Here is a 22,789-nt window from a genome sequence, read left to right on the forward strand (position 1 = left end):
TGCTGGTCAATAATGTCTAAAAACGATATGATACAATTGTTGCAAAAAAGGCCACAAAAATTATTTAGATTTTTGTGTCCGTACAGCTTCCAAAAAACAAAAAAACATAATTTAATAAATACTTATTTTATTTATTTCTTTTTGAAGAAAAATCCCCATTACCACCATTATTATATGTCATTAAATATTTATTATTGATGAAAAGCAGTTACAAAGGCAACACATGCCTGTCTGTGTCAGCGGATCCTAACACGATGTTTGCAAAAAGGAGTATTCTTTCTTTACATGTCATTTTTTAAAATGCAATGTTACCAATGTGTTCTTTTTTCCCCAATGTTTTTATTATCTTCTTAGAAGCTGGTCTCTGCCTAGATTCATATAACTTTCTGGCTTATTTGGTTTTTGACTTTTCTGACAGATCAGGGCATGAAGTGTTTCTGTCATGATCTGGTCTGTTTGCTCTCCCTAATTAGTAATTCCTCTCACCTGCCGATTTCTCTCCCTGCCTCTATTTCAATTTATTCCCCACACCTTTTTCCTCTGGTTTAAATTCAGTTCAGCCTGAGCATTCAGGGCCAGATCATTGCTTGTCTTTCTGTCAGTCTGTCTGTTCTGTTTTAGTTCATGGTTCATGTCCTGGATCCTAGCAGCCAGTGGAGAGAGGGTTTTTGTGTTTATCTCGTCTCCTGATCGTCCACTGTTCCTCCCCTGCGGAGTCCTCTGGGTTTTTGGCTCAATATGTGGGGAGGTTCAGTTTTTATCCAATAAGCCTGGCTCCAGGGAGGAGACCAGTTTAAAGTCCTGCTTCAAGTTCCGGTTCCACGTCCTGTCTCGGCTACCCTCTTCCACTGAGCCTGCCTGTCTGCACTTCGTCCTGTCTGCTCCTGTGCGTGACCACCTGGTCATGCTTCTGGTCCCAGTCAGACTCTGAACCCTCCTGGGAGCCTGTGGATGCCTGGAAGTCTGGATCCTGCCACCTGTTTCTGTTCCTGCCTGATCTGGATCCTGCCTGTTCTGTCTGTTCCTGTCTGTTCTGAATCCCTGACCAGGATCAGCTTCCAGCATGACTTCTGGGACTGCAGCACTGGGGACACTCGTGGTCTGGACTGTTAAACCAGGTAAGTGACCAACTCAGATAATCTTCTGTCAGATGATCGTGATCACTTACCTGTGTTTCTCCCACTACAGAGTGTCTGAGATTGGGCGGTGCCCTGCCCCCCCGCCTGCAGTGTTCGCGAACCACAGCTCCCCTTTAGTTTTGTTTTCTTTAATAAACGTTTGAACTTTCCTACTGACTGTCTCTCCTTGAATTCTGGGTCCATCTGTCCTCGTTTCATGACAGTTTCTTTATCAAATTCCTGTTCTACTTCATATTGTCAAAATTGTTCTATATCAGTGCTTTTACTGATTTTACATGTCTGACAGTCAGCAGGTTTAGGTTGTAGGAAAGGAAAATTAAACCCAAAGTCAGATAATCTTTTTCCGTATCATTTATCGCAACTTTGAAGGGTTATTTATTACTTTTACTTGAGCTGTTTTAATGTTCCTCTGCCTAACTGCACTTAAAGTTCATTTTTATTTGTTTTTGTATTTATATCTATTTATATATTTTGTTGAGTAATAAATAGAGAGTTGAGTTGAGTAAAGTTTATGCTTCATTATCAACCATTTATGGCCACATACAAACACATTCAACATGAAGTTACAGTGATGCAGTTTGTTGCATTTTGTCTTGTAGCAAGAGATTCCTGGAGTCCTGCTGTGAATGTGCATGTCCTCCCTGGGCATAGACTGTATCTCTCCTGGTCCACTGGCTTCCCCCAACTGTCCAAAAACATGTACCTGATATTTTCTGTACACAAGTTGTCATTTCATGTAGGCGTGTGTTGCTCAGTTTGCCCTGTGATAAACTCTTGACCTTCTAAGCATTGACTCATTTAAAGTTGTTCCAAGCAACACAGGAAGACTGAAATTGAAGATCCTCCCAAATGCGTTTGGAAGAGTTGCTTCTTAAACCAAATTTTGATTTGTATTTGATGCTTTACTGTATAAATTTTTACCCTAACCTAGAGGTTCCCAAAGTGGAAAAATGGTCTGTACTTATATATCTAGTGCCTTTTCAAGTCAGGAGACTTGACCAAAGCATTTTACACTACATTTTGTCTTTCAGCCATTCATTCACACAGCGTTGGTGGCAAACTACATTGTAGTCACAGCTTCCATGTGGCTCACTGACAGAAGCAAGGCTGCCATGCATTGGCGCCACCGCTCTGACCACTATCAGTAGGCAATGTGGGTGAAATGTCATGCCTGGCTTAAATTCAAGAGAGAATCTATAAAGGGAGCTAAAGATTAGGTTAATGGTAAGGAAATATTCCAATCTCAATGACTTTGAGTACATCACAAAGATAAATAACTAAAGCACCAGTCGAAAAATACAAAAATGCTGGTAGCAATGTCTAAAAAGGATCCAACCGTTGTAATTTAACACAATAAACATTTCCCCACTGCCTTCTTAAGACCAAAATTAAATAAAGGCCACAAAAACTATTTGCACATACACAGACTACACCAATGAAAGCTGGATCCAGAGCTTGAACCCTCCAGTTGCTGTGTAAAGTTGTCCTGTGCTCCTCTTGGATTAATTACTAATCAATTATTTAATTTTCACTGATCTATTCTGCAGTCAGTGAAACATGTTTGTTTGAGGAAAAAAAAAAAAACAACAACTTTGATGTACACTAAAAGGTGCCCAACAAGAAAAGATAAAAGTTTATATCCTTTACTGCCACCATTTTGGTTTACATCAATACATTTGATATAGTTCTCTGGATTGGTTCGTCAAGGGAGAAAAATAAGCAAATGAAAAACCACTCCAGAGGACTAGCTTGACATTTTTTTAATATACCTGGCTTGTTTAGATGCATCAGGATATTTTTTGTTTTCGTTTTCAGTCTTTAAGAAGAGCTCACCCATTTCTGCTCCTGGTTTAAAAGTTTTCAATTATCTCTATAGAAATATAATTTTTGGTGTTGGTTGACCAAAGTGTCAGCAATGTCAGAGAAGTGATCATGTTCGCACTAGAGCAACGTTTTAGCTTCTAGCAAAGATGTAAACCATAGCCATCGCAGCTTAGCTGTGGAGCATCATGTCTCTCTCCCCTTTACTTTCAGTCACACTGCAATGGTGCAGATATCTGAATAAATTCTGCTTCTTGTTCCTCCTGTTATTTCCAACAGCAAACAAATAATTTGGGAGGAAATCGAACAGCGCGCACATGTTGAATTTTAAATCTGTCATATTATAATAAAAGGTACATCTCTGGTATTAGAGTGGAAAATGTGCACCTGATTCAACAAGAGGGGGTTTATTTCCTCATAAAGAGGAAATAAAAAACTGTTTTACAGCGCTTGTTAAATCTCCTGAGAACATTCAGTCCGTCACAGTAACCAAAAAAGGAAGGTGATAAAAAAAAAAAAAAAAAACAGGTCCTTGTGGAGAATCACAATACATTCTCTGGCAAAACAGGATGAAAGACTATCCTGTTCTGCACTATAGATAAGCCAAAACTGTATAAACAATATAAAAATTTTCATATAGGATTAAAATATACCTGTAAATATCTTCTACCCGAGAATCTTCAAGAGGCTAATTTTAGCTTCACTTGGTTAAACCGATATAGAAATAGCCCTCCTAAATAACACCTACTACTATCCCATTTTTAAGCTGTTAAAGCAAAAGTAGAGAACAACCCAAAATAATTGTAAGTATACATACTTGTATAAATAAGACCTGGTGAAACCGTAATAATGTAAGTAGTGGATTTAGCCTTTTTTTATGTTTTGGTTATTTCCTATTCTTTTAGAAAACTGATATATATTTTACTTCAAAATATTTTTTATTGAGGAATCTTAAATAACTCAAAAGTAAAGTGATTGATTAAAAAATAAAATAATAAATTGTTACCATAATCAGTACACTGCAAAAAAAAAAAAAATGTGTTTATATTTTTTATATTTTTTGGCCTAAAACAGTAATTTAAGTTGGTTGAACATTAAAATATAAATTATTGACATTTGAGGCAATAAAAATTGTTAGCGCAACAAAGCAAGCCAGTTATATACAGTGAAACAGTTTGGTGAGTTGTTAGTACATAAATCTTTAAGTTGGAATTCAATACAAGGGACAAGAGTTCTGCAAACTTTTATTTCTTTGTAGTGAAATGCGGGAAAGCCAACTTTCTTCACTTGGCCTCATTGTTGCTGAACTGCCTCGAGCTGGAGTCCACACAGGTAAGTAACCCTTTTAACCTAAAGTCAGGTTTAAATGATATGAGAATGTTATTCTAAGTTGGGTTGTGCAGTATTGTACGTTGTTTAATGGGCATCCTCACTGTGTTGGAAGATGACAACAGAGTAGCTCCTCAAAGTGTTGTCAGTGTTGCTGTTGTGGAAGAAGAGGTTGTCCTTCAAGATCTCCCTGACCTGCCAACTGCTTTTGGTTACCTCTTTGGACCCATCTATGCTTTAAACCTTAAGTACCCAGAAGATCTCAGGCACACATTTGAAACTATTAAAAAGGTTTTCTTGGATCTTGGTAAAAAATCTCTCTGCAAGGTTCAGATCCCCCAAAATCAAACTCCTTGAATGAATCCACAAGTAATTATAATGTTGGGTCTGCAATTGTTGACCTCTGAAAGGTTCCTTTTGTCCAGCAGACATGTATGAATTTTCTCTTCCTGTTTCTCACACTCTATTTTCCACTTTCTTGGGTTTTCCTTAAAGGTGTTGTAATTAAGCTTCAGTGTTTGTAAAATGGCACATAGTATCGATCAGTGTTCATTTTGCATCTGTAGATATTCATACATTTCTGTAATTATTGATACAAATTCAAAGTTAGTACAACTTACAAGAGAGGTAGTAGAATAAATATTTAAAGTAATAACAATGTAAAATTAGAAGTCTTCACAACTTACAAAAGAGTTAGAAGAATAAAGAATTTAAAGTTATTGAAATGTAAAATTAGAAGTGTACACAACTTAATGCAGTTAGTAGAATTAAGGATTTAAAGTTATTACAATGTAAAATTAGAAGTTGTCATGATTGATTTAAGGAATCTGACCCACATGCAGAGAAACCACTCAGAACTCAAGGAAAAGTTTAACAGGTTTATTTGATGAAATATGAACAGAGGTTGGATCTGGCACTGAGTGAACTGATGAACCGGAACTGGAAAGTCTGAAGGGGAGATCACAGAGATAAATTCAGCAACCGTGGGAAATGAGACTGCGGCTTGAATTATGCTGGAGAGGGACTCACGTTTGAGGGGGCTCTTGTCAATCCTTGAATCCAGTATGTGTGGGATTATCCAGAGAAAAGGGAACTAGTTGGAGAGTGGACAGGTAGACATATGTTGGACCCGGAGGAGTAATGTCACTTGATGACTGTCACTTGGATTTCCGACAGTAACTTGAACGGATCATTTGGAGGTTTTCCCCTGCTCAGTGTGAACTCAGTAAATCCTTCCAGGGGGAGAAGATCCAGGTATCCAGTTACACAGGAAGGCTTCCTGTCGAAGAGCAAAGAGAAAAACAACATAAGACTCAGAGAAACAAAGCTCAGGTTAGACTCTGCTAATCTCAGCTTGGCTGGAGTACCTCAAACTGGCAAGCACTCTGGCGTCAAAGTAGTGACAGCCCACTGCTCAAATACTCCTCCAGTAATGAACCAACGAGCCGCAGGTGTCCAGGGAGGCCCAACGAGGACAGGGCACCACCTGGTGGTGGAGAGAGAAGAAACACACAAACAACCCACACAAACTGGATTCCTAAAAGAAGTTAGTACCACTCAGAGTTGAGTTGACAAAACTTAGAATTAAGAGTTAAATAAACTCAAAAGCAAAACTTGAAATGTTTAGTTTAATTGCCCAACTTAAAATTTTATTGAAGTTTGTTGCCTTAAAGTTTTGAGCTCATTCAACGTTTGTTTTTGTTTTTTTGCAGTGCAGCTGCAACCCCTGAAGTAATATACTGATCCACCAGTGAGGTCATAGGTCTGCTCTAGGGTTTTGAATGCTGAACAACAAAAACATGTTAACAGCCAGTCATGAAAAGTATTTTGTACATGCATCAGCATCCGAATTCTTTCTACTGAGACATAAAAAAAATCTTTGTGTTTGCTTTCATCTGTATTTATGTTCTAATTGAAATTTTATTTCAAATACGTTATAAATTACAATGACACTTAACTATTCTTGAATCTTTGTTATCCATCCGTCCGTCCATCCATCCATCCCAGGCCTCACTTGTCCTATCTGACGTTAAAGTGCAAAGTAAACAATAAGAAAGAGCGCCTTTCATATTTGCATGAAACCTTTCAAATAAGGTTTTTCCTGAAAGTCTGAAGCCTAGCAAGACAAATGCTGATATTCATGGAAAGTGAGAATCTTGTTATAAAACTAACACGGCATTTTAGAAAAAAGAATGTCCTACAGAAGGTCGAATAAAATGATGGTAATGAGTAATTCTGAGGTTGCTTATCTTGTTACCACAGTTGATATAAACAGGAACTCTGCTCTCTACCAGAATGTATCCTGACATCAGTGTATGATATTAAACCCAAATACACTGGTTATGCAGCAGGACCAAGACCCGCGCCACATCAACAAGTTAGAATCTGAAAAGGTTAAAAAACAAAACATAAAGGTTTCTGGAGTGGTAAAGTAAAGGTTCTATTTTAAATGCAATCGAGATACTATGACCTTAAACAGTCTGGTCATGTTCAAATATCCTGAACAGTTTTGGCAAATGCTTGATAGCAGGTGGAGCCATCAGTTGCTAGGCTTAGGAGGGATCTAGGACCAGGATGGTTCAGATTGCTTTCTTTGCTTTAATAAACATAATTTAATATTTCTTCTGTTCATAATTTTTTTGAAAATTAATATATGTGATAGTTTGGAACATATAAGAGTATTAAAAGAAGACATCCCCCTCCTAAAAAAAAAAGAAAAATCTGCAGGGTTAAATTCTTTTCTATAGGATTGTATCCATGGTCTGAACAACTCACATTCTTTTTTCTTGATACAGCTGTCTCCAAGTGGTTTCAGACAGTATTTCGGATATTTTTGGCTGAAGCAGTAAAATTATGTTTTTTTTTTTTTTTTACTTCTTTATTGTATCCCTTTATGGATTTACTCCAGACTTATCCAGTCCTATTGTAAGCATCACAAATCCCTCATGAAATCTTGTCCAAGCATTTACCTTTGAACACATCCTGAAGCATCCAGTGAATAATTTATTTAATCACCATTTATTATATTTAACCAACTGTGGGTTTCTCATACCAAGTTGATACCGGATAATGTTTCATTAAGGTGTTTGGTGACATCAACATTTTATGACTGCTTTAACCAGTGTGCTGCTGAGCATATAAGCTGCAATGATCAGGACATGAAGCAGACTGGAAGTTGGGGAACAGTTTGACCATGAGGGCTCTCTTGTGTCTTTGCTGTGTGCTCTTTGCACAAGGAGTGCAAGGTAACATGCAGTTATTTAGAACATCAGTTTCTTCTTAGAAGATAGATTTATGCTATAAGTATCTTAATAAGTGAGCATTTTCTTCTGTAAATCATACCAATACATTTTGAGATGATTGTTCATGCTATGACTAACACTGAGTCTGTTTAAACCCTCCAGGTCAGACAACCACATATTATACAGAAACAGGTATGAGGTTCAACAATATTACTTAGTTTAAAAACTTTTTCCATAATGTGGGTTCAAAACCTGTTTGTTTCATGTATTTTGAATTACTTTGATGTGAATTTATGCTTCTGTATTTTCTGCCTTAGTCAGCAGTTAATCTTCCTACAACAGATTGGTGTTGTTAAACCTCAGTCTTAACCTGTTTCTCTCAGCTCTGCTTGTTTCATCAATACAGCTGTAGTAACCACATGGGGAGCTGAGTTTGTTAGCTCTCCTGTCAATAGGCAACAATAACCTAAACACCCTGTGTGTTCCAGCTCAACCATCATGCCGCTACAACTGTGGAAACCACCTGGGAAGCTGTTCCTGCTCCAGCTCCTGCCAATACAATGGAAACTGCTGTGATGACTTCTACTGTAAGTGAAACCTGAACAGATTAATTGTTGAAAGTGTTCATTAAAGCTCTTATAAACACTGCTGTGAAATAATAGTAACAAATCCTTTATCTCTGTCTTATGCAGCATACTGTGATTACGGCACCACCGAGTATCCTACCCCAAGTAAGACAATCTTTCCAGAGGTTTTTATACGAGAATATTAATGAGCTCAGGTTTTTATACACTGTGATATTCTGAAATTATAAAAACAACCAAAACAGACACCTTTATAGTACCTTGGAAAAGTATTTGCACCTCCTAGACTTTTCCACGTTTTTATCTTGTTGTAACTGCAACTTCCATTACATTCTGTGTGGATAGTATATAATTGATGAAGTTGTCATGATTTTACTAAGGTTCAGACCCAAATGCAGAGGACCAAACAGGGAGACCAGGGAAAAGGTTTAACAGGTTTTATTGAAGAGATGATTCAGAGAGAAGTGTTGCTCTGAACACTGCTCAACCGGAACTGAAAAGTGAGGGGAAGACACAGCGGTTAGTTCAGGCTCAGTGGGAAATTTGACTCGTGAACTTGGAGAAGAGGATTTGGTTGCTGACTCACGTTTCCAGAGAAGTTGTTGAATCCTTGACTCCAGTCTGTATTCTGTAGTTCCAGTGTTTGTCTGATTCGGTGGAGGGCGGAACAGGGTTTACCCAGAATGCGGTTGTTATAGGTGAACGGACAAACTGACTGACACTCAGATTTCCTGCGGTAGCCTACTTAAACGGGTCGTAGTGGAGATAAATTCCTTTCTCAGTGCGAAGCTCAAACGATCTCTTGGGGAAAGTGGATCCAAACCTCCTGTTTGAACCCCAGCTCAGTTTGTAGCTCAGTTGATCCTTTCAGAGAGAGAAGGTCCGAAAAATCCAGTTTGCAGGATGACTTCCTGCCGAGAGGCAAAGACAAAAAACAAAGTTAAAACTCAGGTTGACTAGAACTCAGTTTGACGCAGCAAAACTCACCTTGGCTAGAGTACCCAAAACTGGCAAAACAAACCACTTAAAGCATAAGGATTATGGCAAAACGCTCACCAAGAAATGGTAATGCAGCTAAATTAACAGGCTTTAATCAGAGAATAAAAAGAGAGGAATATTGGAGGAGCTACAGCCCTGAGATAATCTGAGAGGACATCTATTTGAACTTTATAGTGATAAGAAAGCATAGTTAAAGAAAAACCCCACAACGAGTATCATAAAAAAAACCCACATGAGACAGTGGAGGGGGGCAGCCTAAACATGTGGCAGGAGCTAAAAAACGGTTTGCATCATGCTTTCTGCTAGAATGAACAGAACTGAGTCACTCCGACAAAATCTATTTGGGAAGACTTGAGAAATGCTGTTCAAAGAGGGACTCCTTTCGGTCCGACTGAAATTTAGATGTTTAGAGACAGTAGGTATACTTGACTCTATACATGGATAGAGATCGGAGAGACATATCCTAAAAATTAGAACTCTGTCTGCAAATCTATAAAACATTGATCATGGAGGGCAAAACACGTAAAGATTTGTCACATACTTTTATTTATTTCAGTACAAATGATACAGTCATATACACTGCTACGGTATATGTTGCTTAAACATATAAAGTTACTAGGAAAAGCTTTCTTGGGATTGTGACATGGAAATAAAATTTGAAAGTTCCAATTATTTGACTATTTTACAGGCATGTAATTATAAATGACTGTTGGAAAAGCAAACATTGCATACTTTCGTGAATTAATGGACTATTCTGTCCTGTGTCACAGCCCAGCCTTCCTGCCGTTACAACTGTGGTTCTGATATGGGAAGCTGCTCCTGCTCATCCTCATGTCAATGGAATGGAAACTGCTGTGATGATTACAACTGTAAGTGAAAACTCTGCAGCATCAATTAGTTTTGCATCCATAACAAGAAATGGTTTAGCTGCAATAGTTTTCTCTGTGAAATTAAACCATCACTTTATCTTCTGATTTATGCAGATCAATGTGGATGGATCACTGAAACTACAGGTAAGAAAGTTTTAAATCATTCTTCAAGGGAAGAAATTTTATTATTTTTTTAAATGTATTTTATAGGGACAGATTGTGCACATAATATGATGATTAAAATGATCAACTAGGGCTTGCAGTAACATTTCCTTACCACTTTCACCATAATCCTGGCTGAGTTTAAACCAATAATGCCCTTCCAGACACATCTTCTAGTCAAATCTGGGTCTCACAAATTAGGTACTTAGGGCCTGATCTTCAGAAGGTTTTTACATCTTAAAACAGATACAAACATTTTTGCATGCACAGAGCAGATGTTCAAAGCAGGTGCAGAGTGGTTTGAGTTCGCAATTCACGATCCAACACGTGCAAACCATTTTTGTCCTGTTTGCCTTTATTACTATGCAGATCATAGTCTAATGACCAAACCGTAAAACATTCATGTGTGGATGATAGATAGGCCTTTGCAAATTAGAAGATTCATCACATGGAAAGAAATTTTCCAAATTGGAAAAGGTTTGATCATTATTTGATTAAACCCGGTTCAATTCGAGAGTAGATGGTTCTCAGATAGTGAAGAGGAAGAAAGAAACATGTTTAAGCATTAACAGTATTTCAGTCATGTTTAAAAAAATCATTGATATAATGAGGCACGAGGAATTTTGGAAGAGTTACAGCCTTGAGAGAATCTATTGAGAGGACCTCCATTTGCCCACCTAACAATCTGAACTTTATGATGGTCAGAAGAAAGCCATAGCGAAAGGAATGCTGAGCAAAGCTTATGTCCAAAACACTTGAAACTAGATAAGTAGGCAATTCTAAACATGTGGCATGTGCCATAAAGGAATTGATTGTACCATACTTTCTGAAACAAAGACCAGACTTGAGTCCTACAAAATATATTTGGAACAATTTGAGAAATGCAGTTTTAACAGGAACTAGTTTCAGTAAGACTGAGCTTTAGATGTCTTACAGAGAGTAGGCTAAAACTTGAGTCGGCCAAAGGCATATCCTTGTGTCTAAGTAACCAGGATGCAAGATGAGTCAGAGATGTTTGTGTTTTGCTTTATCATATAAAATTAAAACGAAAAGAATATTTTGAGATTCTATTATGAAGATTAAGTAGAAACGTTCAGATTATTTCAGTCCTGATGAAGGGAATTAAATACAGTTCTATTCATTTTATAAAACAATACTGTTTTAGGAGATATAATGGAAACTGGTTATGAATGTTTGTGCATCATGGACGTAAGTGTACAGGTGCGCACTCACCTGTCTCACTGATGAGAGAGTCAGGGTGGGGCCGTCGTAATTTTGTTTGACTGCTTCTTTTTATTTTATTTCGCTATTTTTCCATATATTAATCAGATGACGTCATATCTTTTGCTATATTTATCCCTGCTGCACTGTCATAGCTTATGCTGGTGGTAATAAACCAAACAAAAGCGTTCTGGAAGTCAGCATATCTGTTACAATAAATTTTAGGTGCATCACAAATAGGACAACATAGAGGACCTGAACCAGCTCTCAGCACCTAAAAGGATCTGTTTTGAAGCCCCAATAACAGTCATGTTGATTTTTATATTTAAATCAGAAATGTTTTTCTTTAAGACAAAAGTTAAAAACAAACCCCCCCACAAAATTAAAGGAAGGAAAATAAGCAGATTTGTCTTCTAGCATCCTTAGAATATAGCAGCTTACCTACAGAGATAGCTCAGAATAAGCTAAGCTACATGAGATCCTTTAAGTATAAGCTCATGGAAAGGTAAAACTTTAGATCTGGTCTGGGCTTTAAGCCTAGTCTCTAGTCTAACATAGAGACTATGTCAAAGACTGTAAGTGAGAGTTTGTTCCATGGAGAAGGAAGATCTCTGCTGGGAACACATGGGGCTTTCAATATCTACCATATAATGGAGCTTTATTATTAGGGTTTTTATATCATGCAGAATTTAAAATCTATTTTTAGTCCTGCCATCAAATCATACATGCTGTAGCATTTTGTAACAGAAAACTTCTAATTTCGAAAATATTATTGAGGTTAAAAAAAAAAAAAGGTAAAGTAAATTCTTAAATTATTTCATAGAAAAGAAAAACAAGATGAAACAACACATTTCCAAATTTTTAAAAGAAAAAAAAAATGAATTTAATGAAAATTTTACCCAGATCATGAAACATTTAAAATTTTCTATGCATTTATATAATGTTTTAAACAATAATGGTGGAACATGTATATTTAAACTTTTTTAAATAAGCCTGAAAATAGATGACATGATCATTTTTTAAATTCATTCACCTCACTCCTTTCTCACAGCTCCGCCTTCCTGTCGTTACAACTGTGGTTATGATATGGGAAGCTGCTCCTGCTCATCCTCATGTCAGTGGAATGGAAACTGCTGTTATGATTACCACTGTAAGTGAAATGTCTGCAGCATGCATTATTTTTGCCTCCATAATCAGAAATTTTTTGGTTGCAGTTGTTCCCACTGTGAAATAAATAAAAATAATCAGTGTATCTTCTGATTCATTCAGATATGTGTGGATGGTCCACTGATGGTCCCCAGGAAACCACAGGTATGAGAGTTTTAAACAACCTTCAAGTAAATAAATGTTGTTCTTTTTGCATATATTTATTTTACATGGACAGATTGTGAATAAAACAAGATGAATGAAAATGATAATTAGGGCTCGAAGCAGCAATTAATTACTACTGGAACACATAACAGGTCAATTCTTTTTTGCAGCTAAAGCCCCTTCAGACCCATCTGGGATTCAGTCCTGGGGTCTCACAAATCAAAGACTTAGACTTTTTCTGATGCACCAAAGGGGAATGTAGATACAGACTGATGAAGGCAATTAAATACATACAGTTCTATTCTACTTATAAAACAATACAGTTGTAGGAGATATAATGGAAATGGGGTGCATGGTGTGCCCGGTTATGAAAGTGTGCACATCACAGAAGTAAATATACAGGTGCGCACTCACTTGTCTCATTGATGAGAGAGTCAGTGTGGGGCTGTTGTAATTTTGTTTAACCGTGTCTTTTCACTTTGTTTCAGTATTCATTCATTTTCCATATATTATTCAACTGATCTGATATCGTTTGCTTTATTCATCCCTGCTGCGCTGCCATAGCTTACGGTATGCTGGTGGTAATAAACCAAACAACAGCTTTCTAGAAGTCAGCATATCTGTTACAATAAATTTTAGGCGCGTCATGAATAGGATAACAAAGAGGATCTGAACCAGCTCTCAGCACCTAAATGGATCTGTTTGGAAGCCCCAATAACAGTCATGATCATTTTTATATTTAAATCAGAAATGTTTTTCTTTAAGACAAAAGTTAAAAACAACCCCCCCCACAAAATTAAAGGAAGGAAAATAAGCAGATTTGTCTTCTAGCATCCTTAGAATATAGCAGCTTACCTACAGAGATAGCTCAGAATAAGCTAAGCTACATGAGATCCTTTAAGTATAAGCTCATGGAAAGGTAAAACTTTAGATTTGGTCTGGGTTTTAAGCCTACATGTAGTCTCTAGTCTAACATAGAGACTATGTCAAAGACTGTAAGTGAGAGTTTGTTCCATGGAGAAGGAAGATCTCTGCTGGGAACACATGGGGCTTTCAATATCTACCATATAATGGAGCTTTATTATTAGGGTTTTTATATCATGCAGAATTTAAAATCTATTTTTAGTCCTGCCATCAAATCATACATGCTGTAGCATTTTGTAACAGAAAACTTCTAATTTTGAAAATATTATTGAGGTAAAAAAAAAAAAGGTAAAGTAAATTCTTAAATTATTTCATAGAAAAGAAAAACAAGATGAAACAACACATTTCCAAATTTTTAAAAGAAAAAAAATGAATTTAATGAAAATTTTACCCAGATCATGAAACATTTAAAATTTTCTGTGCATTTATATAATGTTTTAAACAATAATGGTGGAACATGTATATTTAAACTTTTTTAAATATGCCTGAAAATAGATGACATGATCATTTTTTAAATTCATTCACCTCACTCCTTTCTCACAGCTCCGCCTTCCTGCCGTTACAACTGTGGTTATGATATGGGAAGCTGCTCCTGCTCATCCTCATGTCAGTGGAATGGAAACTGCTGTCATGATTACCACTGTAAGTGAGAACTCTGCAGCATGCATTATTTTTGCCTCCATTATCAGAAATGTTTTTGTTGCAGTGGTTTCCACTGTGAAATAAATAAAAATAATCAGTGTATCTTCTGATTCATGCAGCTATGTGTGGATGGTCCACTGATGTTCCCCAGGAAACCACAGGTACGAGAGTTTTAAACAACCTTCAAGTAAATAAATGTTGTTCTTTTTGCATATATTTATTTTACATGGACAGATTGTGAATAAAACAAGATGAATGAAAATGATAATTAGGGCTCGAAGCAGCAATTAATTACTACTGGAACACATAACAGGTCAATTCTTTTTTGCAGCTAAAGCCCCTTCAGGCCCATCTGGGATTCAGTCCTGGGGTCTCACAAATCAAAGACTTAGACTTTTTCTGATGCACCAAAGGGGAATGTAGATACAGACTGATGAAGGCAATTAAATACATACAGTTCTATTCTACTTATAAAACAATACAGTTGTAGGAGATATAATGGAAATGGGGTGCATGGTGTGCCCGGTTATGAAAGTGTGCGCATCACAGAAGTAAATATACAGGTGCGCACTCACTTGTCTCATTGATGAGAGAGTCAGTGTGGGGCTGTTGTAATTTTGTTTAACCGTGTCTTTTCACTTTGTTTCAGTATTCATTCATTTTCCATATATTATTCAACTGATCTGATATCTTTTGCTATATTCATCCCTGCTGCGCTGTCCATAGCTTACGGTATGCTGGTGGTAATAAACCAAACAACAGCTTTCTAGAAGTCAGCATATCTGTTACAATAAATTTTAGGCTCGTCATGAATAGGATAACAAAGAGGATCTGAACCAGCTCTCAGCACCTAAATGGATCTGTTTGGAAGCCCCAATAACAGTCATGATCATTTTTATATTTAAATCAGAAATGTTTTTCTTTAAGACAAAAGTTAAAAACAAAAACCCCCCACAAAATTAAAGGAAGGAAAATAAGCAGATTTGTCTTCTAGCATCCTTAGAATATAGCAGCTTACCTACAGAGATAGCTCAGAATAAGCTAAGCTACATGAGATCCTTTAAGTATAAGCTCATGGAAAGGTAAAACTTTAGATCTGGTCTGGGCTTTAAGCCTAGTCTCTAGTCTAACATAGAGACTATGTCAAAGACTGTAAGTGAGAGTTTGTTCCATGGAGAAGGAAGATCTCTGCTGGGAACACATGGGGCTTTCAATATCTACCATATAATGGAGCTTTATTATTAGGGTTTTTATATCATGCAGAATTTAAAATCTATTCTTAGTCCTGCCTTCAAATCATACATTCTGTAGCATTTTGTAACAGAAAACTTCTAATTTCGAAAATATTATTGAGGTTAAAAAACAAAAAAGGTAAAGTGAAATTCTTAAATAATTACATAGAAAAAAAAACATGATGAAACAACACATATCAAATTTTTAAAAGGAAAAAAATGAATTTGATGATATCATGTTTTAAAGAATAGCAGCTGAACAAGTATGTTTAAACTTCTTGAAACAAGCTTAAAAATAGATGACATGATAATTTTTCAAAATTCATTCACCTCACTCCTTTCTCACAGCTCCGCCTTCCTGTCGTTACAACTGTGGTTATGATATGGGAAGCTGCTCCTGCTCATCCTCATGTCAGTGGAATGGAAACTGCTGTCATGATTACCACTGTAAGTGAAAACTCTGCAGCATGCATTATTTTTGCCTCCATTATCAGAAATGTTTTTGTTGCAGTGGTTTCCACTGTGAAATAAATAAAAATAATCAGTGTATCTTCTGATTCATGCAGCTATGTGTGGATGGTCCACTGATGTTCCCCAGGAAACCACAGGTACGAGAGTTTTAAACAACCTTCAAGTAAATAAATGTTGTTCTTTTTGCATATATTTATTTTACATGGACAGATTGTGAATAAAACAAGATGAATGAAAATGATAATTAGGGCTCGAAGCAGCAATTAATTACTACTGGAACACATAACAGGTCAATTCTTTTTTGCAGCTAAAGCCCCTTCTGACCCATCTGGGATTCAGTCCTGGGGTCTCACAAATCAAAGACTTAGACTTTTTCTGATGCACCAAAGGGGAATGTAGATACAGACTGATGAAGGCAATTAAATACATACAGTTCTATTCTACTTATAAAACAATACAGTTGTAGGAGATATAATGGAAATGGGGTGCATGGTGTGCCCGGTTATGAAAGTGTGCGCATCACAGAGGTAAATATACAGGTGCGCACTCACTTGTCTCATTGATGAGAGAGTCAGTGTGGGGCTGTTGTAATTTTGTTTAACCGTGTCTTTTCACTTTGTTTCAGTATTCATTCATTTTCCATATATTATTCAACTGATCTGATATCTTTTGCTATATTCATCCCTGCTGCGCTGTCATAGCTTACGGTATGCTGGTGGTAATAAACCAAACAACAGCTTTCTAGAAGTCAGCATATCTGTTACAATAAATTTTAGGCTCGTCATGAATAGGATAACAAAGAGGATCTGAACCAGCTCTCAGCACCTAAATGGATCTGTTTGGAAGCCCCAATAACAGTCATGATCATTTTTATATTTAAATCAGAAATGTTTTTCTTTAAGACAAAAGTTAAAAACAAACCCCCCCCACAAAATTAAAGGAAGGAAAAAAAGCTGATTTGTCTTCTAGCATCCTTAGAATATAGCAGCTTACCTACAGAAATAGCTCAGAATAAGCTAAGCTACATGAGATCCTTTAAGTATAAGCTCATGGAAAGGTAAAACTTTAGATCTGGTCTGGGTTTTAAGCCTAGTCTCTAGTCTAACATAGAGACTATGTCAAAGACTGTAAGTGAGAGTTTGTTCCATGGAGAAGAAAGATCTCTGCTGGGAACACATGGGGCTTTCAATATCTACCATATAATGGAGCTTTATTATTAGGGTTTTTATATCATGCAGAATTTAAAATCTATTTTTAGTCCTGCCTTCAAATCATACATGCTGTAGCATTTTGTAACAGAAAACTTCTAATTTTGAAAATTCTGTTGATAAAGCTAAAATAAAGCTAAAGTGAAATTCTTAAATAATTACATAGAAAAAAAACATGATGAAACAACACATATCAAATTTTTAAAAGGAAAAAAATGAATTTGATGATATCATGTTTTAAAGAATAGCAGCTGAACAAGTATGTTTAAACTTCTTGAAACAAGCTTAAAAATAGATGACATGATAATTTTTTATATCCATTCACCTCACTCCTTTCTCACAGCTCCGCCTTCCTGTCGTTACAACTGTGGTTATGATATGGGAAGCTGCTCCTGCTCATCCTCATGTCAGTGGAATGGAAACTGCTGTCATGATTACCACTGTAAGTGAAAACTCTGCAGCATGCATTATTTTTGCCTCCATTATCAGAAATGTTTTTGTTGCAGTGGTTTCCACTGTGAAATAAATAAAAATAATCAGTGTATCTTCTGATTCATGCAGCTATGTGTGGATGGTCCACTGATGTTCCCCAGGAAACCACAGGTACGAGAGTTTTAAACAACCTTCAAGTAAATAAATGTTGTTCTTTTTGCATATATTTATTTTACATGGACAGATTGTGAATAAAACAAGATGAATGAAAATGATAATTAGGGCTCGAAGCAGCAATTAATTACTACTGGAACACATAACAGGTCAATTCTTTTTTGCAGCTAAAGCCCCTTCAGACCCATCTGGGATTCAGTCCTGGGGTCTCACAAATCAAAGACTTAGACTTTTTCTGATGCACCAAAGGGGAATATAGATACAGACTGATGAAGGCAATTAAATACATACAGTTCCATTCTACTTATAAAACAATACAGTTGTAGGAGATATAATGGATATGTGGTGCATGGTGTGACCGGTTATGAATGTGTGTGCGTCGTGGAACTAAGTGTACAGGTGCGCACTCACCTGTCTCACTGATGAGAGAGTGAGGCCGGGGCTGTCGTAATTTTGTTTGTGTTCTTCTTTTCACTTTGTTTCGGTATTCATTCGTTTTCCATATATTAATCGATGATCTGATATCTTTTGCAATATTCATCCCTGCTGCGCTGTCCCTGGTGGAAATAAACCAAACAAAAGCGTTCTAGAAGTCAGCATATCTGTTACAATAAATTTTAGGCGCATCACAAATAGGACAACAAAGAGGCCCTGAACCATCACTCAGCACCTAAAAGGATCTGTTTGGAACCCCAATAACAGTCATGTTGATTTTTATATTTAAATCAGAAATGTTTTTTTCTGTAAGAAAAAAGGTAAAAACAAAAAAACCCCACAAAATTAAAGGAAGGAAAATAAGCAGATAAAACATTTTGTCCTCTAATATCCATGGAATATAGCAGCGTACCTACAGAGATAGCTCAGAATAAGCTGAGCTACATGAAACCCTTTAAGTATAAGCTTAAGAAAAGGTAAAACTTTAGATCTGGTCTTGGCTTTAAGCCTAGTCTCTAGTCTAACATAGAGACTATGTCAAAGACTAAGTGAGAGGTGGTTCCATGAAGAAGGAAGATCTTCAAGGTGCTGGGAACACATGGGGCTTTCAATATCTGCCATTTCAATCTGAAAAACTCAAACGAAGAGAAAAGACAATTAGGAGAAATTTATTGATACAGTTACTTTGTCTTTGGCGATCAGACCTCGGCAGGAAACACAGCGCTTAATTTTGATAGATATGCATGAACAGGAGCAAAGAATAGGGCTGTTTCTCCCCCAGGCCTGAAACTGGTGGTGGAGTGGAGATAGATGAGGTTGGTCAGTCTGTAGACTGCTGGTTAGAGAGACAGTATGCTTAGCTTTATGGGGAGATCCAGTGGACTGCGTGAGCTGATACTAGAGCTTTACTCAGGGCACTGGAAGATGGAAGTCCAGTTGGATAACACAGGTTGAGAGAACCTGTCTATGATGAGCAAGCATGAAGTGACAGTGGAGAGGAAAAACTCCCCGTTGGAAAAGAAACCTCTGGCAGAACCAGGCTCAACATGGCGGTCTTCTTCCGGTCCGGTTGAGATGAGACAGGGAACGCAGTAAGAGTCCGGGAGGAATGACACTCTGATTAAGCTTTAGCTATGAACGTGGAGGAGGGGCTGGAGGTGGGTTGAAACAGTGTCATCTGGGTGAAGTCACACAGCGCATCCGCTGCCTGCGAACAGGAGCAGACAGGTGCGTATCGGAGGCCTTTAAAGATGACCTTTGGATGCCGATTGGCTTTCGTGGAGGTGTGGTTCAAAGCTGATTGGCTGTGTCACAGGTGGATGAAGGAAAGCAATGAGTTTCTTCAGTTGAATTTCCACCTAGGCTTCATATAATGGCGCGTTATCATTAGGGTTTTTATATTTTGGAGAATTTTAAACCTATTTTCAGTCCTGCCTTCAAATCATACATTCTGTAGCATTTTGTATATATTTTGTATATATTACTGAGGTAAAAAAAGATTAAGTAAAATTCTATAATTTATAGAAAAATTTATAAATCTAAAATTTATAAAAAAAAAACCCAACAACATGAAACAACACATATCCAAATTTGTAAAAGAAAAAACAAAATAATTTGATGAAAATTTTGCCCAGATCCATCCATCCAACCATCCATTATCTGACACGCTTGTCCCAATTGGGGTAGCGAGGGGTGCTGGTGCCTATCTCCAGCTGTCAATTGGGCGAGAGGCGGGGTACACCCTGGACAGGTCGCCAGTCCTTTGCCCAGATCATGTAACTTTTCTAAATGTTCTGTGCAGTTATATTATGTTTTAAACAATAATGGTGGAACAAGTATGTTTAAACGTTTTAAAATAAGCTTAAAAATAGATGACATATAATTTTTTTAAAATTCATTCACCTCTCTCCTTTCTCACAGCTCAGCCTTCCTGTCGTTACAACTGTGGTTCTGATATGGGAAGCTGCTCCTGCTCATCCTCATGTCAGTGGAATGGAAACTGTTGCCATGACTTCAACTGTAAGCACAAAATCTGCAGTATCAGCTGGATCTGCATCTGTATTTCACCTTTGTAAACAGTTATTTCCTATTGTTATATATATGATCAGAAAAATCACTTTTTTTTAAATCATGCAGATGAATGTGGACATCTTCAAACTTCTGCCCCCACACCAGGTAGGAGGATGTTGTGCAACCTATAAGTGAAATAAAATCATTCGTTTTTTTTTTCATACTTATTTTAAAGGGAAAAAAATATAATAAATATATAATAAATGTAAAAAAAAAAGAAAAAGAAAAAACAACCCAAAAAACAAAACCCACATCTTCGAAGAATTTTTCATGGAATTACAGAAAAACAAATACACTTGGGATAGATATATTTAATTATGCTCATTTATATGTAACTTCCCAACAAATGTCATTTCAATGCACTTAACCAAATAAACACATCCAGTTAGACACTGAACTAAAGAGTTTACTCAATCCACATGTACCGACTGATTTACAGTATATTAAATTAATTAGATCCATTTCAATTCTGGCTATAAAATAATAAAGTCAATATGAGTGAAATATTTTAATGGGTAAAAAGTTACTTTGTTGAAACACCTTTGTTGTGCAGATTTACAAACTGTTGGTTTCATGGTTTTTGTTTTCATTAGGAAACTGTGGAGGGTACCTGTATGGCAGCAGTGGCACTTTTGAAAGCCCCAACTATCCAAACAACTACCAAAACTACCTAGACTGTACTTGGTACATTAGACCTGGTCGTCAGTTTATTCGTTTGCAGATTTCTGATCTTGAGTAAGTGAATGTTCTGAATAGGCAAAACATTCAGCTTTTCTGTTATATGTTAATTATTTTCAATTTTTTTCTCCCTGTTTGGTTTCAGCACCGAGTGTTGTTGCGACTGGGTTTATGTTTACGATGGCTCCAGTACCAGTAGCAGGAATGTGTTGCAACTCTGCAGCACAAATTATGTTGTCTACCATTCCACTGGCCCCTATTTAACTGTTCGCTTCAGAACTGATCACAGTGTGACCAACAGGGGATTTCAAGCTAGCTACACAAGTGTTGGTAAGATACTGTGGTTATAGTCAATATTCAAAAAAATGTAAGGTGTTGCCAGTTTATACATAATTTGGCTATATTCTCTTGAAGCTGAAAGCTCCTGCCAGTACAACTGTGGTTACCAGGCTGGAAACTGCTCTTGCAGCTCAGACTGTGAATACAGAGGGACCTGCTGTGATGATTTCAGAGGTAAGCAGTGATGTAATATCACAAAATAAACACTTTTTTCAACATGTCCTGTCCAGTACTGTAGCACTCAGATTAGTTTTTTTCATGCTATAGAGAAGCCCAACAGATTTATTTTCACAAGTGGAACATGTGTCCTGTTTGACTGTGTAGTTTGCTTTTCTCTCAGTGCCAAAGGAAGCTTAACTGGTTTACTGTCAAAAGTGCTGCATTCAAGGCTTATCTGTAATAGACATAATTTTGGGGTTATTTCATATACAGTAGACACAGAAATATAAACACAAAGGAATTAGAGTAAAGAATAGCACAAAGCACAAAGTTAAAAGTCAGAGAAGGTCAGTGGTGTCAAAAGTACACACATTTGTTACTTAAGTAGAAGTAGATACTGCTGTTTAAAAACATTCTTGTATCAACTTGACCTCTTTAATCGAGTAAGAATGAAGAAGTATGTGCCCCAAAAACTACTTAAGGTATAAAAGTTTAAAGTCCCCTTTGAAAAAACAGCCGGATGCCACTAGATGAATTGAAAGCTTAATTTTTTGACTATTTCAAAAGATTCTTTGGGATGATGGGACGTCTTGTTGGTCTCGGTCTTCATCTCCTGATACGCTCTCGCCTGTGTCCGACCTTTCAGACATTTCTACATCTTTTTCTGAATCAGACATTGTAACATGGCATATACAATTCGCATTTGCAGTTTGAAGAACACCTGCTTTCTTCTGATGATTTACTTTAGCTAACCAATGAGTGTTTGCCTCATATGACTCATCCAGTTACACTAGTTTTCACTAGATGAGGATGGCTCCAATGATCTGTATTAGATGGCGCACATGACTTGAAATAAATATTTATAAATTTTAAACACAAGTTAAGAGTAATGAGTAACATTTGTTTTAAAAATGTAAGGAATAGAAAGGATAGATACTTGTGTGAAAATGTAATAAGCAGAAGTCAGAAGTAGGAAGAAAAATAAGTAATGGAGTAAAGTATAGATACCTAAAAAGTGTAGTTAAGTACAGTAACAAAGTATTTGTACTTTGTTACTTGACACCCTGGAGAAGGTTATACTAAAAGAGAAAAAGAGAACACAAGAAAACCTCGTTTGGTCTCGGCTTCTACACCTGGAGAGAGATCAATACAGCAAGTAGAAAAAGGCAATGCATATATAACAACATCGCTGAAAAATACAAGGTATTATTTAATACAAAATGTATTTAGCAGTAGATGGAGGCTATTGGTCAAGTAGAGGGGGCAGCCCAAGCTCCAACTTTACTAAGGAAAAAGCTCACAGTCATGTTTCCACTCATGCCCCAACAGGCACTAAACCGTACCATTA

At 36.8% G+C, this 22,789-nt stretch overlaps 1 protein-coding gene across 8 annotated transcripts in view; it reads left to right on the top strand.

Moving 5' to 3' along the window:
* Positions 1–7,447: 7,447 nt before the first annotated feature.
* LOC119783782 (deleted in malignant brain tumors 1 protein-like) overlaps positions 7,448–22,789 on the top strand; it is a 143,752-nt gene continuing 128,410 nt past the window's right edge. For 3 of the 8 annotated variants that reach the window (XM_038285450.1, XM_038285458.1, XM_038285451.1), the window contains exons 1-19: positions 7,448–7,534; positions 7,694–7,723; positions 8,020–8,118; positions 8,224–8,262; positions 9,885–9,983; positions 10,098–10,127; positions 12,418–12,516; positions 12,636–12,677; positions 14,145–14,243; positions 14,363–14,404; positions 15,824–15,922; positions 16,042–16,083; positions 17,498–17,596; positions 17,716–17,757; positions 20,116–20,214; positions 20,332–20,370; positions 20,859–21,000; positions 21,089–21,273; positions 21,358–21,456. In XM_038285450.1, coding sequence (XP_038141378.1) covers positions 7,483–7,534; positions 7,694–7,723; positions 8,020–8,118; positions 8,224–8,262; positions 9,885–9,983; positions 10,098–10,127; positions 12,418–12,516; positions 12,636–12,677; positions 14,145–14,243; positions 14,363–14,404; positions 15,824–15,922; positions 16,042–16,083; positions 17,498–17,596; positions 17,716–17,757; positions 20,116–20,214; positions 20,332–20,370; positions 20,859–21,000; positions 21,089–21,273; positions 21,358–21,456 — 1,477 coding nt within the window. In that variant the 5' untranslated portion in view covers positions 7,448–7,482. The remainder of the gene's footprint in view (positions 7,535–7,693; positions 7,724–8,019; positions 8,119–8,223; positions 8,263–9,884; positions 9,984–10,097; positions 10,128–12,417; positions 12,517–12,635; positions 12,678–14,144; positions 14,244–14,362; positions 14,405–15,823; positions 15,923–16,041; positions 16,084–17,497; positions 17,597–17,715; positions 17,758–20,115; positions 20,215–20,331; positions 20,371–20,858; positions 21,001–21,088; positions 21,274–21,357; positions 21,457–22,789) is intronic. The other 5 variants (XM_038285452.1, XM_038285454.1, XM_038285455.1 and 2 more) reach the window with 5 other exon arrangements.

The sequence above is a fragment of the Cyprinodon tularosa genome, unplaced genomic scaffold (genome assembly GCF_016077235.1).
Source record: "Cyprinodon tularosa strain WSP-4 unplaced genomic scaffold, ASM1607723v1 ctg210, whole genome shotgun sequence".
Lineage (NCBI taxonomy): Eukaryota > Metazoa > Chordata > Actinopteri > Cyprinodontiformes > Cyprinodontidae > Cyprinodon > Cyprinodon tularosa.